Below are 19,615 nucleotides of genomic sequence, written 5' to 3'. Positions count from 1 at the left end.
ACTACAGTCATCAATAAACAGTGCTGATCTGTATCTGCCAAAGGGCTCTTGTGTTGTTTAATTAATCCACAGAACCAATATTTAGGCTTCTTTAGATGGGTTTTCGAGAAGGTCAATCACACATGCTTGTTTCTCCTTCAGCAGAGGCATCTTCCTATATTTGCCACCAACCAAATGAACGAACACCCTGCCTACAATCCGTTACAGTGGAGGTACAATAAGGCTGCCGAGTTGCTTGCTAGCCTCTGGTACTGGGAGCCATAAGTGAGTGCAAGATATATCAAATAATCCTACGAAACATATCTTGCCAAACCATTGTGCGTGTTACCAGACTGTTTGCTCAGCCAGGAAGTACTCACCACCTATTCACTTGGAGGTCACATAATCCAGCCAACAACCCCAAAAAAGCTTGCAGGTGCCAAACCAAGAGGTCAGTGTAGCACTTAAAGGCAAGGCAACATCCTCTGACACCAACTCCACTAGTACCTGGACACTGCTGAGACAATTTGTATCACAAGGTATGCCACCACTCCCCCAAGGTGGTCATATCCTGCTGCATCTCCAGTCCTGTCTCATCGCAACAGCTTCCAACAATATCAGGTGAGTTAAAAATCGTGACAGCCTTTCTCCTAGGCATTTGCACCAAGGCATTACGCTTTTTTCCATGTAGCTCGTCCTCCCAGGAAGTCAATACGTGTGAGCTGGAGCATATGACCAAAGAAATCCCTGCTGACAAAGCCTCCCCCTCACCCCAAGTTTGTGCATGTGTGTGTCTGTGTGTGGAAGTCAAATGAACTGCACATATGCTGTAAGTTGAATGATCTGCCAATAGAGCTCAAGCAAAAGAAACCTGTGATGCTTTTAGAATATAAAAGACCGCTGTTGGTTTCTGTTGTTGGTAAACTTATCAGTCTCTGAATCTATTGCCCTAGTTAAAAAATATTTTTATGTCATATTTCTGTCGTATTTTCCTTCTTCCCAACTATATAATCAGGGCACCCTTGTACACGAAAACCCATTCTCGATGTGTGTCCCTGAATAAATAAAATTAAATAAAAGAGTATTTACATGTGCAAATTTCTGCGTACACTCAGCGCAGGAGCAAACAGCATGGCTCCTGGTATGAACAATATAGTGTGTCATGTTGCATTACCTCCCCTCTACACATCCCCGTCACAGCTCATCTTCATTAATAATTGATTATGCAAGTCGCTCACTATCTGGGTAACAACAGCCTCACGGGACTTCTGCTAGTCCCTAGGGCCCAGGACCAAGTACACACGGTGTCATATGATCGCCCAGTCCCACGTTAAAATGTGCGCCCCCCCCGTCCCCCCGTCCCCCCCGTCCCCCCCGTCCTGAAACCGGAGCTGCCCGGTGGTGCCGAGGGAGAAGGACACGTCCAGTGAGATTTGTTTGATGTGAGCCACCGGAGTCTGTTTTTCACCAAAGGGGATTTCGGATTTCCCATTCACCCTTGCGCTTGTGTAACTTAACAGTTTGCTCAATCAATTGCTCTCTGCGTGGTGGCTCGCCAGACTAGCTCTCTGCCCGGGCTGTAGTAGTTTGTGCGTGACTGGCTGCTCAGAGTTCCTACTAAGTAGACCAAAGAGAAAGAAAAAAAATTGTTGGCAGTTGACTTTGAGGTCCTCAAATGTAGGACGCTTTCGGTCGACCTAGATCTCCCTTCTACCTGCCCCTTGCGCGTGATATGTCCACTGGTACAATATGTCTGCCCACACTTGATGCTATTTGCATGGACTCCAGATGCACCAGACGATGACACTTGTAACTAGGACGCTATTCTTGGCTCTCCCATTATCAAATGATGCACACACGTACAGTCACACACACACCCACACAGAATCCAAATTCCTTATGTAACCATGTTGGGTGGACTGCACCCTCTGCTTCCTCCCTAACAAGTGTAAGGTTTGAGGGGAAATGGTAAGCGTTTCCCCTCAAACCTTACAGTTTATATTAGCTTTAAAGGCCCACTATGTTAGCTTTGATCGCCAACTACATTAGCTGTGAAGGCCCACTATGTTAACTTTGATCACCAACTACGTTAGCTTTGAACACCCACTACATTAGCTTTGAACGCCCACTACGTTAGCTTTGAACGCCCACTACGTTAGCTTTGGACACCCACTACATTAGCTTTGAATGCCCACTATGTTAGCTTTGAGCACCCACTATGTTAGCTTTGAGCACCCACTATGTTAGCTTTGAAAGCCCACTGTTATGTGGATTATGACACATTTGAGGAGACATCCTGTGATCTGACATTTGAACTCAGTTCTACTCAACATACAGTGCTGACAAATGTGCATGTAATGGGGGAGCTACAGACACATTTGCATATTTGGGCTACCTATCCGCTCCAGCCATTTATGTTCACACGAAGCAGCGAGTAATTAGGTATACATACACTAGATATATTATAAATTGTTGAAGCCCAGCATGCTCAGTCAAACACTGTTAAGGTATTTAAAATGATTGAGGGTTACGCTTTTATTAAGTGACTTTGATCTGTCAACGCCTGGAGTGATCTTGACCAAATCCCTGTTAAGTGGCTGGATCCCAGGTGAATGTTCTCTCCGCACTGATCTATCATACAGCTTAGGAACTGGTACATGCCAAGGCCATTCACGTCATTGTGTGTGTGTGTGTGTGTGTGTGTGTGTTTGTGTGTGTGTGTGGGTGGGTGGTTGTGGGGGGGTTCCATGTATTAACAAAACATATCTCAGGAGGCTGGAAGGTGACCATCCTGGTGTGTTGTCAGGACTACTCAGTATTTATATTGTGTGTCCTATGCACCACAAACAGAACATGGATTAGACACGTGGAAAAGAAAACTAGGCCAGTGAAACTCAGCAGTTTACCAGTTTCCTTCTGTGTTCGGATAAGGTTAGGGTTAGGATAAGGGTAAAAGGTTAGGAGTACAATAGAGGTTAAAGGGAGGTTTTTCAGCATGTTAGACTTCATTTTTTCCTCACTTTACGTGTTGAAGCGTCATCCAGACAACTGTTTTGGCTGAAGTTCAATTTCTGAGATTTATTCGGGTGTCTAGTTGCATTCACAAGACTTATAGTTCATTGGTCGAACTCAAACACCAATACGTTTACTAAACACAGATCTCCACATAGGCTGCATGGCTACACATACTGAAACACAGACTGAATGGTGTAGCAATGAAAGGTGACGTCAACATTGCACTAGCCTTGAGAACCAGGCTCAGTGGAAATTTGGAGAGGCAGCAACACCAGACTAGGGAAATGAGTTCCCGAGACCAAAGCAGGAAGTAAGCACAGCCATTTACAATGGTAATAGTGGAAATAAGTGACATGTATTCACACACCTCAAAGACATGACACGGTTGTGCGGTTATTTTTTGGTAAGTCCGGACACAGCAGTATGTGGCTTACACAAGCAACTAGACATACATCTCAGAAATGGAACATTCGACTGGTTCTCAGCAGGATACCCTAGGCTATTGCCAGGTTCCAGTTGGAGTTTTACCATCGCCAAACAGCATCAGGATGGCTAGGTCCACTGCTCTCTTCCAGCCCGAGTCCTTCTGGATGGCAATGCCGTAACCGGTGGTGGCAAACACCTTTCCGCTGCCGATGGTCACCAGCTTGCAGCCCTCGTCCCTCCCGGCCATGTAGTTTAGCACCGCCGCGTCATAAATGAAGGCGTCCAGTTTACTGAACAGGAGACGGAAGAAAGGTAGCAGTTTGCCAATTAGTTAGTAGTCATCAGGTGAAGTATTTTGGTGAAGCATAACTGCACTGCTTGAATGACAACTGGGGACTGGAGTATTTCGTGAATGTGTGTCATGCTCACATGACTTAGACAAACTCCTGGCCGTAGTCATGTGATTGAAGGGATGGGTGTTGATGGCAACTATGCCTTGTGGAATCTGAGCATTAATAACTACAATGTGAATTTATGTTTCATTGGAAGTGAATGTGCCTAGATAATGAGAACAACAGAAACCTCTCTGTTTACATTATCTCTCTGTAGGTTGCGCTCTGATAACCAAAGGAATGTTTACACTGACCATTAGGCATGGGGGTTACTGTCTTGGAAACCTGATCTTTGCTAGGTAAGCACGCCTTTCAATGTATATATCAGGTTGTAACCAAAATTACAGTGAGAGGAAACTGAGGTTGTGTATGGAAGACCAGGTCCGTAACCTCATGAACAAGACTATCTAATGCCGCAATAAATAATTTAATTACTCTCTCCCTTGACAACCGTGTATGCAATAATTATTTCAAACTTTATACGAAACGGCTGATTTCTAACAGCTTGTTGATCACTGAAGGTCAGAAAGAGGGTTACGATGTGATCTATACAGGACTTATGGAACTGGTGCCTAGTGTTCATTTGAGTCAGTCTCCTACAGCAAGGCAATTACCATGCAGGAACAGGAAATGTGTAGTGTTATTATAGTTGTATCGTTTTTTTTGTTTTGCTGGGGCTGATACATTTTTCATTAGGGAAAATAAATTTTTAAGTAAGCATTACCAACTTTCAAAGCCTTGTTAAACCTTGAACACACTACAGGATTCCTGCAACCAAAGGTTGGGCCTCAAGTTCTTCCCGACTGCTGTGGATTTTTGGAAAAACTATGAACCAATAAATGAAATGTGTCAAACTCACAAATTATTACCCCCGCAACATCACTGCTGCCTAACCACGCCCCATGGCAACTGTGTGTTGATCTCTGGCAGACTAACAATATAATTGGACAGTGTCAGTGGTAATCTAGCAGTTAAACCATTTCCCTCCCCACCAAGCCAAAAGAACAATCCTCCCAGATGGCTGGCTCTGTGAAGCTCTAATCCATGCTATAACCGTGCTATAACTGTGCTATAAACCTGTGCTTTTATCCGTGCCACAACCGTGCTCTTAACTGTCCGTATTTCGTGAAGACAATACAGGGGGACTGTCACCATCAGATCAGATCAGCTCACAGCCCAAACCGGGCTGCTGCTCGCTGCTATTCTGAGCGTAGGATCTGTGGCAGGAGGCAGCAACCAGCAGTGGCTTGGCTGGCTAAACACCCACACTCCCTACCCTCCCTCTCCCCCCTCCCCCCTCCACACTCCCTCCCTCTCTCTCCTTCTCTCACCCGCCCTTGAGGCTTGCCAGGGCCTCGTCTACGTTCTTCTGGTGGAAGCTGGTCATGTAGCCGTGCATCTCCTTGTAATTGTTGCGGATGTTCCGTTCCGTGCTTCCGTTGGGCACCGTTCCAAAACGGAACGGTGGGGAGAAGGCGTTGGGCTTCTGGAACTGTGGGTGGGAGAGAGGACATTCCAGGGAGAGAAAATGAGTGAAAATTGCAGGGTTTAGCCTGGTGAAGAAGAAGAGGCCCCAGGTTGGATCAAAACCTCCAGGACATACTATCGACAGGCAATAGGCCAGTGCTGTGTTTTAGGAATAACTGGAAATGAATTTAGCTGGAAAACATATGGTCCGGAGGGCAGGCGAACGGACAAAGACACACACACACACACACACCTTATTGTCGCTGAGGCCAGACACCTGGTCAACATATTCCTCCTGGATCATGAAGGCGGCCAGGTTGGCGGTGTAGGAGGCCAGGAAGATGACGGCGAAGAAGGCCCACACGGACACCATGATCTTGCTCGTAGTCCCCTTAGGGTTCTGGACGGGCACGGAGTTGTTGAAAACCAGGCCCCACAGCAGCCATATGGCCTTGCCTATGGTGAAAGAGGGGCCACCGGGTTCTGGGGGAACGAACAGGGGGACGGGCAGAGACAGACCAGAGAGGGGGAGGGGGAAACAGGGATTCGACTGGTTAGATGCTTGGTGTCCTCCATACAACAGCCCTTCCTCCAGCAGTCCCGACGTTGTCTTCCTGTTCCGGCCTGCCAATGTTCATGAACAAAAGGAGTCGAGGGGTGAGCCCCCTGGGAAATATTGGGACGCAAAGCTTTTTGGCTCCTGCTATGCAGGCCTCCGATGCGGTAATATCAGAACAGTTGGCCGCCTGCATGCGCATCCGGGGACACTTGGAGAGAGAGGGCCAGAGAGGGGGTGGGAGACAAAGGGAGGGCAGGAGGGAGAGAAGGAGAAAGAGGGAGCGCCGGAGAGAAAGAAAGAGATGGAGGGTGGAGGTGGGGGTGGATGGGTGTCCAACAGACTGCAATTATGTTACAGCTGCAGAACAAACAGCACAATGCAACATGCTGTTTGTGTGTGAAGACGTGTGTGTGTGCGTGTACGTGTGTGTGTGTTTGCACGCACTCACTTACATAACCTGTATTGGAAGTCATTAAATCATAATATCGTGGGCGCGTAAACAGCTGAGGAACCGACGCATCTCTCTCCCCGTCTCTCTCTCTCCCCGTCTCTCTCTCTCTACGTCTCTCTCTCTCCCTGTCTCTCTCCCTCCCTGTCTCTCTCTCTCCCTGTCTCTCTCTCTCCCTGTCTCTCTCTCCACCTCTCTTTCTCTCTCTCTCCCCGTGTCTCGCACTTGGGCCCTCTTCATCCCTCCCTCCCTCCCTCCTCTCTTTCCCCCACTCTCTTTCAACTAATTCCCTCTCTCTCTCTCTTCTCCACGCCCCTCTCCCCCTCTCACTGTCTTTCACCCCACCCTCTGATTTTTACCAGCGGTAACTTGGGTAAATGGGATGGAGGACAGCGGTGCTGGTGTCAGTGTGGGGCACGGTGATAACCTACCATTTATCTAACCTTCTAAGCTCTGCCCGGCCTATCAGTGCGCACGCATCAATCCCCTGGTCGCCAATTTAAAGCGACAACACAACAGCAGTGTGGATATAAGCCTCCTATGGTTTTATCTTGAGTGGGCTGGAGTGGTGGAAGGTTAATGCATTCCGTTGCATTATATGAAGCCAGCCAGCCAGTGTTAGGAAGCGCGGCATAAAATAGAATCCCACTGCTGCTCCCGCGGAAACGAAAGCGTTGATTTAAAGGCAAGTGGTTTCGAGGGTGTTGACGGCTGTTGGGAACATTGTTTGATTCGGAGGGCGGAGGAAAAGACTTTGGTTTCCGTTGTTTGTTTGGAACATAATGGACCTACAGAAAATGTTTGATGTAGGTAGTTCCCTGAGACTGGAAGACCACAATTACCCCCCTCCCACCCCCCACCTCCCACCCCCCACACCCCACACCCCACCCCCCACCCCCAAGCCGACGTCTAGGGTTTAGCTCAGCTGGTTCTTGTGGCATTTTTAGTAATTTAGCCAACTTATCCAGAGCGACATAAAATGCATTAATCTCAAGAAACTGGGTGGGAAAAATTTATATCAGTCTTAATACATAGATTTTTTCTCAATACTTTAGATGTCTTCAAAGTCAAGACTGGCAGTGATGGGCAGAATTTATGCTACATTTATTTGAATTAAGTACATTTTTAGACTACTTGTGAGAATATATTTATTTGCATTTCACTGTTTTAAACTACATTCCAAAGCGTAAAAAAATGATGTATAGCTCAAAATAATACAATTATTTTCCACAAACGTGACAGAAATGTGGTTTCGTTTAGCAGAAGAGCTTATTAGAATAAAAATACCCAGATTGCATTGCAGTTGTTTATTTTAGAATTGTTTTAATATAGGTATTATAGTGTCCAGAGAGAATGCAGTAAACTACAGTATATAAACAACGACAGATCAGTCATGACAAGCAATAAAAATGATAACATTCGATAGGTTTCATCGCCTGTTATATTATTCCACCTGACAACCCAGGTGTGCGTCCCAAATGACACCCTCTTCCCTGTGCAGTACACTACTTCTGATCACAGCACCCGTGAGTTGGGCAGAAAACCGGAGCAGTGCATGGAGGATCGGGCGCCATTCGGGATGCACGCTGGATGTGTTTCATTTAAAGGGTGCGGAGAGAGTGAGTGTGTGAGGTGTCTTTATATTGTCGGGGATATCTTTCAATGTGTTTCATTTCCACAATGCAGCCACCGCTGCCAGCTGCCAGCCTGGAGATGGATGACCGATTGATGGCTCCTCTGCCTCTTTCTATGTGTACGTCTCTCTGTGTGTGTACGTGTGTGTGTGTGTGTGTGTGTGCATGCGCGTGCACGTGTGTAGACCCTTTCTCTCACCTCGTCCGTCTGCCAGGCAGCGGTTGTAGCCGACCGGGCTGAAGTACTCAAATACAAACACAGCCACCGCCGACACCAACAGCAGCATCACAAACATCATCACCCACACATCAGCACTGAACGGCTCTGAGAGGGGGGGCGGGGAGGAGAGAGGGAGGAGAGATGGGGAGAGGGGAGGAGAGAGGGAGGAGAGATGGGGAGAGGGGAGGAGATGGGGAGAGAGGGAGAAGGGGACAGAGGCTGGTAAATTAAACAAATTCATCAACATCATCCCTCCAGGTATAGTCTGCCTCTGTCTGTATACGAAGCATCTGCTCAACAAAAGCAAGTGCCAGTGTTTCTTAGATTCTCACCAAGGAAAGCAGAGGGGGAGACAGTGCCGTTGCTACGGGAGACCAAGACACTAATCCCAGTCTCGATGAACGGCACAGAGAAGTCAATGACCTCAGAGCGCTCTGCGTTGATGGTCAACGACCCCACCGCCATGTGGGCCTTCTTCTGCTCCACCTGAGTCAGTGAGAGAGATGGGTCAGTGGGAGGTCAATGGGGGTCAGTGTTCATTCAGCACCATTTTGTATCTCAATACGTCGAGTTACTGCACAGCTGGAAATTGGTCTGCTTTTGAACAAAAACGTTCATTTACCTACTCTCACCCTACACTTTTCTTCATTACCCCCCATCATCTCTCTCTCTTGCTCACTCCTTCCTATCTCCTGGGGGCAGCAGGTAGCCCAGACAAATCATCTGACCAGCAACCGACACGCTAGATTGAATCCATGAGCCAACAAAGATAATAATCCCCCGTTCTGTCCTTGAGCAAGGCAGTTATCCCTAATTGCTCTCCAGGCAGCTCACCACATCTCTTCTGATCCAGAGGGTCAAATAGGAAAGCCTATCCCTTTTTACTCCCTCTCCTTCAATCTCTTCCTGTCTCTCCCTTTCCCTCCCTCCCCTCTACAGGTATATTTAGTCTAAAATACGTGTGGCCTTGGGCAGGGAATCAAGTGGGCCACAGCAGGCAGTGTTTATAGGGTAAATACATGGAAGAATGAGCATCATTTCCACCCTCCTCTCCCTCTGACGTTCTTCCTCGTTTGTGTTTGTTTCCCTCTCTCACTTCACCCACCCCTTCTTATTGTGCCCTGCATGTCTCCCCTGACGACGTCACTCTCGCTCCTATCAAATGAAATCATTAGCCGGATATATAGTTGGATGTGAATAGTTGTAAATGCATGCCAGTGTGTCTGATTGTGCCGGGTGTCTTCCTACAGAACAGGTCTTCATACTACCACATTAATCCATTCTGTAGAATCTAAATCTACACATTTCGTCCCCCTCCACCTTTGCGCCTTGCATGCACTCACACACACACACACACACACACACACACAAGCACACAATTATTTAAATCCCCTTTGTAAAGGCTGTATTACATTGTAGAATGTAACAAAAGAAAAGGAATTCTGTCCTTGAGCAAGGCAGTCATACCTAATTGCTCTCAATTCATTGGTATGAATGTGAATGTTTTTTGTTTTTTTTTCTTACCAGGTAAAATGAGGGTAAATGTTTTTCACACAAATGTCATATAAACGGTGAGAACGGTGAAACACCCACCTCCCCAACCATTCCGTTCCAGGTGCCGTTGATCTTCTTGCCATGCTTTCCATTGGTGACCAGGTAGAGGTCATAGGTGAACTTGACCTGCTTGGCGATCTTCTTCAGAATGTCAATACAGAAACCTTTACAACAACGCTTGGTGTAGATGCCCGAGTCCCCGGTCTGGTTTCTGAAAGAGGGAGAGAGAGAGAAATAGGACAATAATGAGAAGAGGGTAATAGGAGAATAAGAAGGAGGGAGTCGAGTTTTGATAAGAATGAAATACAAATACTGTACTGTCTGAATTCTAGCACCCAAACCTGTGACCTGTCCGAGTCTCACCGAATGGCAAAAAGAATCGCTGAGAGGGGGAGGGGAGGCGGGATTTGCAATTAACAGCAATGAAATATGGATATTCATGTCTTAAATCCACTCTGTTCAACGTTCCCAGTGGCTGATCTGCCCCTGCACCTGGTTAACACCACGCATTGATTATAGCGCTTAATTCACACCAACCTAGGACAAGAAATGTCAGGTGGCCTGGGTCGCATTGCTCAGACACAGATGGATTTCAGTGATCCCTGGGGTCAGAAAAAGGAATGGGGTCAGTCTAAAAGTGGAAGAAAAGCGGGAAGATGTGACCATGGCGACCAGGAGAGACCGGAGGGGAAACTAAAACAAACAGCGGTGACAGAAGAGGTGAAAAGACGAGGAGGCGGGAAAGGATGGAACAGTCAAAAGGAATTGGGAAAGGTCAAGTAATGAAAGCCCAGGAGCTCCGGGGAGTTCAGGTGCGCCAGGCAGAGGAAAGAAGTGGGAGAAAAAGGACGCCATTGAGGGGAATCCATTATAGGAGGGCGAGGTAAAGTGGGGAGAGGGCAGGCCAAGTGAAGAGGGAACCAAATGAGAACAAGAAATCAAAGCAAGATTGTCCAGATAAAGCAGGAGGTGATGTGAGAGAGGGAACAGGTAATCAGAAGACCAAGAGCTTGTGAGAGGATGCAATAGATGGATATATAGATAAAAAGCACCAACCCCCATTAGAGAAAATAAGGGTAACGCCGTAAAAGAGCGTGTGTGTAGATAAAAGAAGGGGGACTGGAGATCTGGACAGAAGACAAGAAGTACAACACTGAACCTGCCTACAGTTTGTTTCTTATAAACATAACCACCCACGGTCATCGTCCTCTCGGTTTAACCTGCGGCTATCTTTACTATGGGTGTAAAAACGACTTAAAGAAACGGATTAACTGCAGGCGGGGGTATTAAAACGATTAAATGTGTATTGCTCCCATAGCAACACAGGTGGACTTGCTCCACCCCAACATCAGAACTGGATGTCTGTGTTAAATAGTGGCCTGGATGTCTGCAGTTCCAGTTCCCACAGGATTTTGGGAAACAACGGTAGAGTAACGCGTAAGTAGAAGTCGACATCAGTATTCAGTAGCGATAGGAGTCCGTAGTTCTAGAGTGCCGGTCGACGTGACCGGCACTCTAACCCTAACCATATTGCTGATTCTGACTTTAAAGAGAGACGTCCTTGAGGTTTTCAGAACCTGTTAAAAAGCGATATCCCAAGTCCAAATACAGCGACGCACCAACACTGCAGGGTAAAACTCAACACAAGGAGGGAAGGGCCTTCCAGTCCAACGGTAACCAGAGGAATAATAAACAGAACAACAGAAGAAAACAGCCCAAGAAACAACCGAAAGGTGTTAATGAGGTGAAGCGGAGACTGGAGTAGCAAATTAACCAACGAAACCTCCGCCAAACAGGTTTCCAGCGCGCGTCCGCGTTCAGGTCAGTCATGTCACTTTTAATTGTGAGCCGCAAACACCACACTGGATGTCCGGAGCAGAACGGTAAGCCCTGTCTTAAGTGCCCGGTTCTTACATTATTTTGAGCTGCTTCCTGCAGGGCACGGTGTTCCTCATGCAGGTGCCACTCAGCGGGTCCACGTCCTCCACGATGACGAACGGGGCCTCTTCCAGGGTCACGATGGACAGGTGGTCGTCCTCCCGGGCCTCCCCGTCGGAGAACAACTCAAACCGGGGCCACACGTGGTATTTGACTGACAGGGAGCCGTTCTCCCACGTGCCCACCTGTGTGGTAGACGTTCATACATAATCAGCGGCCTGTTAAAACTCAGGAGGCAAACGAGTCAGAGAGAGGAGGAGGGAGAAGAGATGGACGAACGTTTTGTGCGGTGTGTACGGCGGCGTCCCAAAGAGAGAGAGAGAGGACAACAGAGGGGTTGTCATAGCACGGAGAGATGAGAGCGAGAGAGAGCGAGACGTCTCTTCACCTTGTCCCAGTGTCTCTCCTTGTCCAACAGGGTGATGACCAGCTTGGGGTGCATCTGGTATCCATCCTCACTGAACGACAGGTTGCGGCCCTCAAACGTCACGTTCATCAGATACCTGAGAGGAAACACTGATTACTACACCAAGGGACATCATTCTTTAGTCTATAACTCACAAGACGTCCAATTACCTAGCAGATACCTATTGGGGAACAGGTAACAGGCAACACCAGGAACCGTTCAATATATTGTTACCGATACATGTATACACAGGCAGAACCAGGAACAGCTCACTATGTAGTTACTGGTATAAGAGAATACAGGTAGAACCAGGAACAGCTCACTATGTTGTTAATGGTATAAGAGAACACAGGAAGAACCAAGAACTGCTCACTATGTTGCTACTGGTATAAGAGTACACAGGAAGAACCCAGATCACCATGTTATTACCCAGTACAAACCCTGATGATGACAAACTGCACTTAAATTGTACGTGATTTATTCCAATGAGCTGCTCCAGGGTGAATTATAATAACTGCATTCACATTCACACGAGCAAACACGGGCAACAGAACAGTCTGTGGTGTGTACACTCTGTGTTCTAAATAGGGCTTGTCAAAGTTAAGGCGTTAAAAGCGCCTCAAAGTAAGACATGTTTATCATCTAAAGAAATATACTGGATTACGTAAACCGCATCTAGATTGCATCTGTATTCCTTTACAGAATGCAGTTTTTTTTTTTTAAGTGCAGGTTACTCCGCACGGACCCTTCAAGTGAGACACACAACGACATGGCGTCATTACATCACTGACAAGCTGTGCCTTCAGTGTAAATCACTGAAAAGAATTATTCCCAATATTACTGCAGCCGGCCTGGTCCTTTGTGTTGCAGATCCATGAGTGTTTTATATTACTGTGTCACAGGCAGCGGTGTTTTGGTTCGATAACAAAATACACTTCGGTCATGTTACTCGGCCCGCTAGCAACTTGACAGCTGGACCTGGTTATTAATCTACGCACACATTTGGGCGGCACAGTGAGAGAAAAAAAAGGAAAGACTGAGCTCGTGAAAAATATAAAATAATAAGACAACACAAGAGTGGGGTGTCTACGCGCGACTGAGAGACAATGCGTGTGAGAGAGGAGAGCGTTTGGGAGCAATGGGTGAGGGAGGGGAGGCAAGGACGCGCGTGTGTGAAAGAGCGCGTGTGTGTTAAAGGGGCGATCTTCAAGAACATTGACAGGAGATAATAGGCTTTGTCAAACATAAGCAGCATTTATAGCTGTGCGTTACAATGCCTTTTGTATTATTTATGGTAAATTGGCTTTAAAAACATGCTGATGCAGATCATGCTATTACTCCATCTCTTACGATCGAAGCGTAGTGCTGTATGAATCAATGCAATTGCCTGCTTCATATATCTCCGCGCTTCTCCCTGTTGGCGTTGCAGGTTCTCTTGACAGGGGAGAGACAACGTGAAAGAGTGTGCTGAAATAGCTGTGGGCTAGAACTGAACACGCGCTGCAGCAGTATCTGTGCAATGGATGCAGCGTGGTGGAACGCTGGATCACCCTAGGCGGCAGGCACAGGGTTTTTTTTCTCCCTTTACCCCGTTTTTCTCGCCTCTCTATTTCGATTTCACAATACCCTGGTCACAGCAACTTCAATGCAGGTGCGGGGAGAGTCGGGGGGCGAGAAATGTCCGAGCCGTTCTGCCTCTCATCACACCGCATGCTCATGAGAGCGGCCGGAGGTGAACGCATTCCCCTGGCCAACAACCACGATTGAGCCAGCAGGAAACCGCCCTGCCACAGAGGGTGCTATCAGAAAAGGCAGCACTGTCCGACACAGTGGCGAACTGTGTATACGGTGAATGTGATAACATCGGGAGTTAAAGACGCAGCACGTCATTTTAGGCCAGTGGTTGCAAGAATTGTCACTGCCGAGCTAAAACGGGTCCCCGGAAACGATGCACCATGTCATGTGTGTGCTGACATAAGCAACGAAACGGTAGCATAAAGCAGAACGTCCACAGTGGATAACATTGGTAGCTAAGCAACTATGTGGTGCTAGTATAAACCAGTGTTGGTATCAACCCAGACAGATGGAAAGAAGCTCTGAAGGTATTGAATCGGATACTCTGACTTCAAACTCCTTCCACGAGTCAACTGCCATAGCTATACTTTCATGTTCTCAAGGTTGCTTGGTTGGTTTAGCTATAGCACAGATGACCCACTTTGAGAATCTGTAAAACATATGCATGGCAGTTAAAAAACTCATATCCGAGAGAGTGAGAGAGCAAGAGAGAGAGAAAGCATAGAGAGAAAGGAGTAGAATATGAAACGGAGTGTATAGGAAGAGTTCAGGTATAATACGCCAGTGTGAATAAGTATAAGCATATATGTATGTCAACAAGTGTGTGGCCACCGCCAGATAAACTCAAATCACCTCCCCCACCCCCCGCGACCTGCCACCCTCGCTCATTCTCTCACATTCTCCTGGGCCGGCTGCTGCGACGGCACACGCATTTCCATGGCAACACTCTCATGGCCTCAGAAACAATTCTAGCCCGGGAAATAAATAACTGTCTAAAAATTACATTTCTTACAGTATATACACACACACACAAACATACATACGCAAACATACATACTGTGCCCTTTACAATTATTGGTATCCTTGGTGAAAACAACTAAAACAGCTATGAATGTATGTGTTAATGTGTGTGAGTATAAAGGGAATAAACTTATATATACAGGGCCTTGCAAAATGATTCAGACCAATTCTCTTATTTTACAATGAACGTAACCATGTTGCTATAATAAATTAAGTTGTGCACTTAGCTGTGAATCCTGAAATCTGGGGCCAGTAGATATCACCAGACCATGGGTATCTTTCTGAACTGCAGCCATCTTTAGTAGCAGTTTGTCTGGGGGTATTTTTGCCTTCATTCTTGTCTGCATCAAGTAAAACTGGATTCAGGCTGGGTAATTGACTTGGACCAATCAAGAACATTTCCGGATGTTTGTAGCCATTGTGCTTCTACACGTTGAAATGCTATCCAAAGAGTTTTGAGGCATTTAGTGGTATCTGAGCAGACGAGATATTTCTGCACATTTCAGAATTCATCCTTCTTTTTCCACTGATAGCATTACAGTGTTAGCCTTACAGTGGTAGCCTTACACTGGTAGCCTTACAGTGGTAGCCTTACAATTTAACCTTTACACTGGTAGCCTTACAGTGGTACATTTACACTGGTAGCCTTACAGTGGTACCTTACAATTTAACCTTTACACTGGTAGCCTTACAGTGGTAGCCTTAGACTGGTAGCCTCACAGTGGTACATTTACACTGGTAGCCTTACAGTGGTACCTTTACAGTGGTAGCCTTACACTGGTACCTTTACACTGGTAGCCTTACAGTGGCAGCCTTACACTGGTAGCCTTACAGTGGTAGCCTTACACTGGTAGTTTTACACTGGTAGCATTACAGTGGAACCTTTACACTGGTAGCCTTATAGTTGTAGCCTTACAGTGGCAGCCTCTTTTTATTACGGTGAGTGTCATTTGGTCATCCACTATAGAGAACTTCCTAGGTCTACCAGGTAATTAGCCATTATTGACTTAATCAATGCTTTCTTCCTCCTTCTTAATGTACTGAATGGTTGATTTTGGCTCGCGTAATGTTTTGGCCATGCTTTCCAATCGATTTATTCTGATTCATCTGCATCATAATTGCCAGACACCAGCAGCCGACTCAAAATGCAAATGCTAATTCTGAATAAAGACTAGACATTAGAAGCTCTATTGCACTAATGACGAATAAACAGACCTGCCTAATAAGAGGAAGCCTTTTAGCCAAACACTTTTGCTTCCCTTAACCTGTAGAGTGTTTTTCTGTATCCTGAGGTGACTATTCAGAAAGACTCAGGGGGGTCAATAGCCCCCTCTACTGATTGATTTCCCAGCATGTTCTCAACATGTAGCTAACAAAGGAGTAGATATCTAGACAACAATCAGTCTTAAGAGACAAAAAAGTCAGTAAAAACAGAGACACCCTAGTGGGCAGAGCCAAAACAACCAAACTGACGTCACTGTCCAAATACCTAGTCAGCGATCTATATTGGTATAATATATGGTATAATATAAGTAGCATTTATTATATATATAGGCTATCGAAGTTAAAACGTTAATATTGCGCTATCTCAGAGAGCGGAGCAGCAATGGGTGGAGTTGAGATTCAAACAGAGAGACAGAGAGATCAAGAGAGAGAGGGAATGTACCAGATTCATTGAACAACAAAGGTGAATAAAACAATTGACTGGTGATGAAACGGGGGAGCGAGGAACAGAGCTGTCCTACTATACGCTGAACTGTTACTATGACTACGCAGTGTGTCTGTGGCTGAACCTGACACAGCCAACAGAAAGACACTGAACGTGCTGTATAACAAATGTCTACCTTCCACCATACTCCTCTAGTCTTCCTAACATGTCTATAGTGTAGAAGTGAAGACCTGTACAGTGGTCAGGTGTAAGTGATGCGGTGTTAACAGTTGACAATCTGACATTAGAAGACAGGAATGCCCGCCACCCAAAGGAATACCCACTTGTTGCCACGCGTGTTAACCGAGCCGGCCATGTGTGTAGAGAGCGGCGCAGGACTGGTCTGAATGTGATACGTGTCACGTTGGGTGACGACTTGAGTGTCAATAAAAGCCCCAACAGAGACATCCTCCCCAGCATATGGGGATGTGTTGCCATGGTTCCCACAACCACAGTGATTTTCAAGCAATCTGCTGCGTTGCCATGGGAACTGTAATCTCACCAGAGAGAGAAAGAGAGAGAGAGAGAGAGAGAGAGAGAGAGAGAGAGGTGGAAGAGAGAAGAGAGCTCGAAAGAGAAAATGAAAGAGTGGGATAGTGGGAATCTTTTTTCTCCAGTCTATCACCTATTTCTCTCACTCAGACTGTCAGTTGTTTAGACAGATCAATCTTCCTGTCTCACCACGGAGGAGCAGAGTAGATACACTTGAGTCTACATCAATGGGTTCATCCAGCATTGCATTAAATGGACAGATAAATAGATTGATGCAAACAGTGAATGTTACTGTAATTGGCTGTGCTTTTTGTCATTTTGTAAGTGTGCTGTATTGATGGAACTTTTATGTCTCCTTTGATCAATTTCCATGTCTGAATTCTCCTCGGACTCACACGGATAAAAAGCACAAACAACTGGTATAGGTGCTGTGTCTTGATTTGATCATCCAGGAATTGTCCCATACAGCAGGAACTGGTTTAAAGGTTTATAAAGCCCTTTAGGGTTTATTTCCACTTGAAATTCAGATTAAGAAATATATATATATATAATCCCCTGTAAAAAAATGCCATTAATCATAATTAGAATTTACATTCAAGTCAAGATACAGCAACTGTAGTTAACAAACCTAGTGTGTTGTTAAAGGAATATGGACAGGAAGAAACTAAACTGTGTTATAAACCGAACAGGAACATATTAAGCTGTAAAACAACTGTTATTATGAAATGGACAGGAAGACACCAAGCTATAAAACCAGAGACATAAAATGAACAGGAAGATAACAAACTATAAAACTAGTGTTATAAAATGAACAGGAAGATATTAAGTTGTAAAAAAAACAGTTACTAATATGGACAATACCATACCAAGCTGTAAAATGGCATAGAATTTGTCACCCCACACGTATTGCCTGAATAAGGATTTTGTGCTGTTAGTCCCCAATGACACCTTATTCACTATTGTGCACCACCATTCAAAAAGCTCATAGAGCACTGGCCAAATATGGTACGCTGTCCAGGGAATAGGCTGCTATTTGGGAACAGCCTCTCGCAGCATGACAGGCACACCACTGGATCATGTGAACAGGTTGAGGGCTCACATTAAAGCAGCTGATTCACAGCTACAGTAGGTGGTTTAAGAGAGTGGGATTTCTGAACTTCTCAGTCTGTAGATGAGTGAGTTACTGCACAGACTACAACTTCACATCCGTCTGTCTTTTACAGTTGCACCGTTACTAGAGGCACATGCTAGTGGCTTTTTACTGTACAGCCAGGACAAAGCTGCTTAAGGTTTTAAAGGTCATTATCTTCCTGTCAACATTATTACAACAATAGTTTTACAGCTAATTATTTTCGTATCTACATTATTATTACAGTATTTTTAAAGGCTATCTTTCTGCTTACATTATTATAACAGTAGTTTTAAAGGTTATCTTTCTGTCTACATTATTATAACAGTTGTTTTAAAGGTTATTTTTCTGCCTTTATTAATATAACAATAGTTTTAAAAGTAATCTTTCTGTCTACATTATTACAACAGTAGTTTTAAAGGTTATCTTTCTGTCTACATTATTACAACAGTAGTTTTAAAGGTTATCTTTCTGTCTACATTATTACAACAGTAGTTTTAAAGGTTATCTTTCTGTCTACATTATTACAACAGTAGTTTTAAAGGTTATCTTTCTGTCTACATTATTATTACAGTCGTTTTACAGATACGGTCCATTTAGCAGGGTCGTGTTCAGCACAGAAAATAAAACAAACAAAAATGAGAGTGTTCTTATTGGCTAATTTAAGGAGTACCTCCCTGTTTCACTCCACGTCCTTCCTACTGAACGTGACCCAGAATACAAACTAGTTATGAGCCGTGCTGAGGTAACTGGAAAAACTCACCTAGGTATTATCAAAACGCCAAACTGAATTAAGAACAACAAGAACGTAACATTGAGAGCATTGTCAAGAAACATCCCTGTAATGGAGAACAGCGCATGGCCACACAAACAGCAGCATATTAAAGACACAGCACGGCTTTGCATTTCTGTGCATTACAGTGCATTGATCCGACTGACAGAATTTCAATAAATACAGGACTGTATGGAATATTGACTGATAGTTCAAATGGCCTTTTAATGACATATAGTATGTGAATTAGTCATAAAAAAAAAGAGAGACAGAGAGAAATAGAAAATCATGTTCATGGATTAATAAGTGCAGTTTATATTGTACATCATGGACTAATCGTTTGCCATGATGAAGTACGAGAGGGGAGGGGCAGAGAGTGGAACAACAATGAAACAGAGTGATGGAGAGAAAAGTGAACAGAGCGACAGAAAGATGGAAACAGCGACAAACAGAGAATGAAACAGAACTAGGACCGAGGGTGAAATAGCGATAGAGAAACAGAGCAACAGAGAGTGAAACACAGTGACAGTGGAACAGAGCAACAGAGTGAAACAGAGTGAAACAGAGCAACAGAGAGTGAAAAAGAAAGTTAAAGAAACAGACAGACGAAAAGTAAAGCAGAGCAACAGAGCGAGTACAAAATAGCACTGGAGAGAGGAAACAGAGTGACAGAAAGTAAAACAGAGTGACAGAATGAGTCAAATAGAGCAACACATATAGATTGAAACTCTTGTGATGGAGAAATAGGCTGTGTGATAGAGCTGAGAGAAAGGAGACAACTGGTCTGATTGGAAACGTCAGGGTGAAGGAGGCGATGGCATCTGTCTAACATCCAGTACAAAGCTTTCTGCGAGGAGATGGAGCGGAATGGAAGCTCTTCC

General features: G+C 45.3%; 1 protein-coding gene across 1 annotated transcript in view; it reads right to left on the bottom strand.

Annotated features, from left to right (window-relative positions):
- grin2bb (glutamate receptor, ionotropic, N-methyl D-aspartate 2B, genome duplicate b) overlaps positions 1-19,615 on the bottom strand; it is an 86,811-nt gene that overhangs the window by 10,367 nt on the left and 56,829 nt on the right. The window contains 8 exon segments of the mRNA XM_034294507.1: positions 3,523-3,710; positions 5,144-5,304; positions 5,533-5,762; positions 8,120-8,245; positions 8,473-8,626; positions 9,734-9,905; positions 11,609-11,817; positions 12,021-12,135. Of these exon segments, the coding sequence (XP_034150398.1) occupies positions 3,523-3,710; positions 5,144-5,304; positions 5,533-5,762; positions 8,120-8,245; positions 8,473-8,626; positions 9,734-9,905; positions 11,609-11,817; positions 12,021-12,135 (1,355 nt within the window).

Source organism: Esox lucius, chromosome 9 (genome assembly GCF_011004845.1).
Source record: "Esox lucius isolate fEsoLuc1 chromosome 9, fEsoLuc1.pri, whole genome shotgun sequence".
In the NCBI taxonomy this organism is placed as follows: domain Eukaryota; kingdom Metazoa; phylum Chordata; class Actinopteri; order Esociformes; family Esocidae; genus Esox; species Esox lucius.
This window is presented reverse-complemented; position numbering and strand designations above follow the sequence as displayed.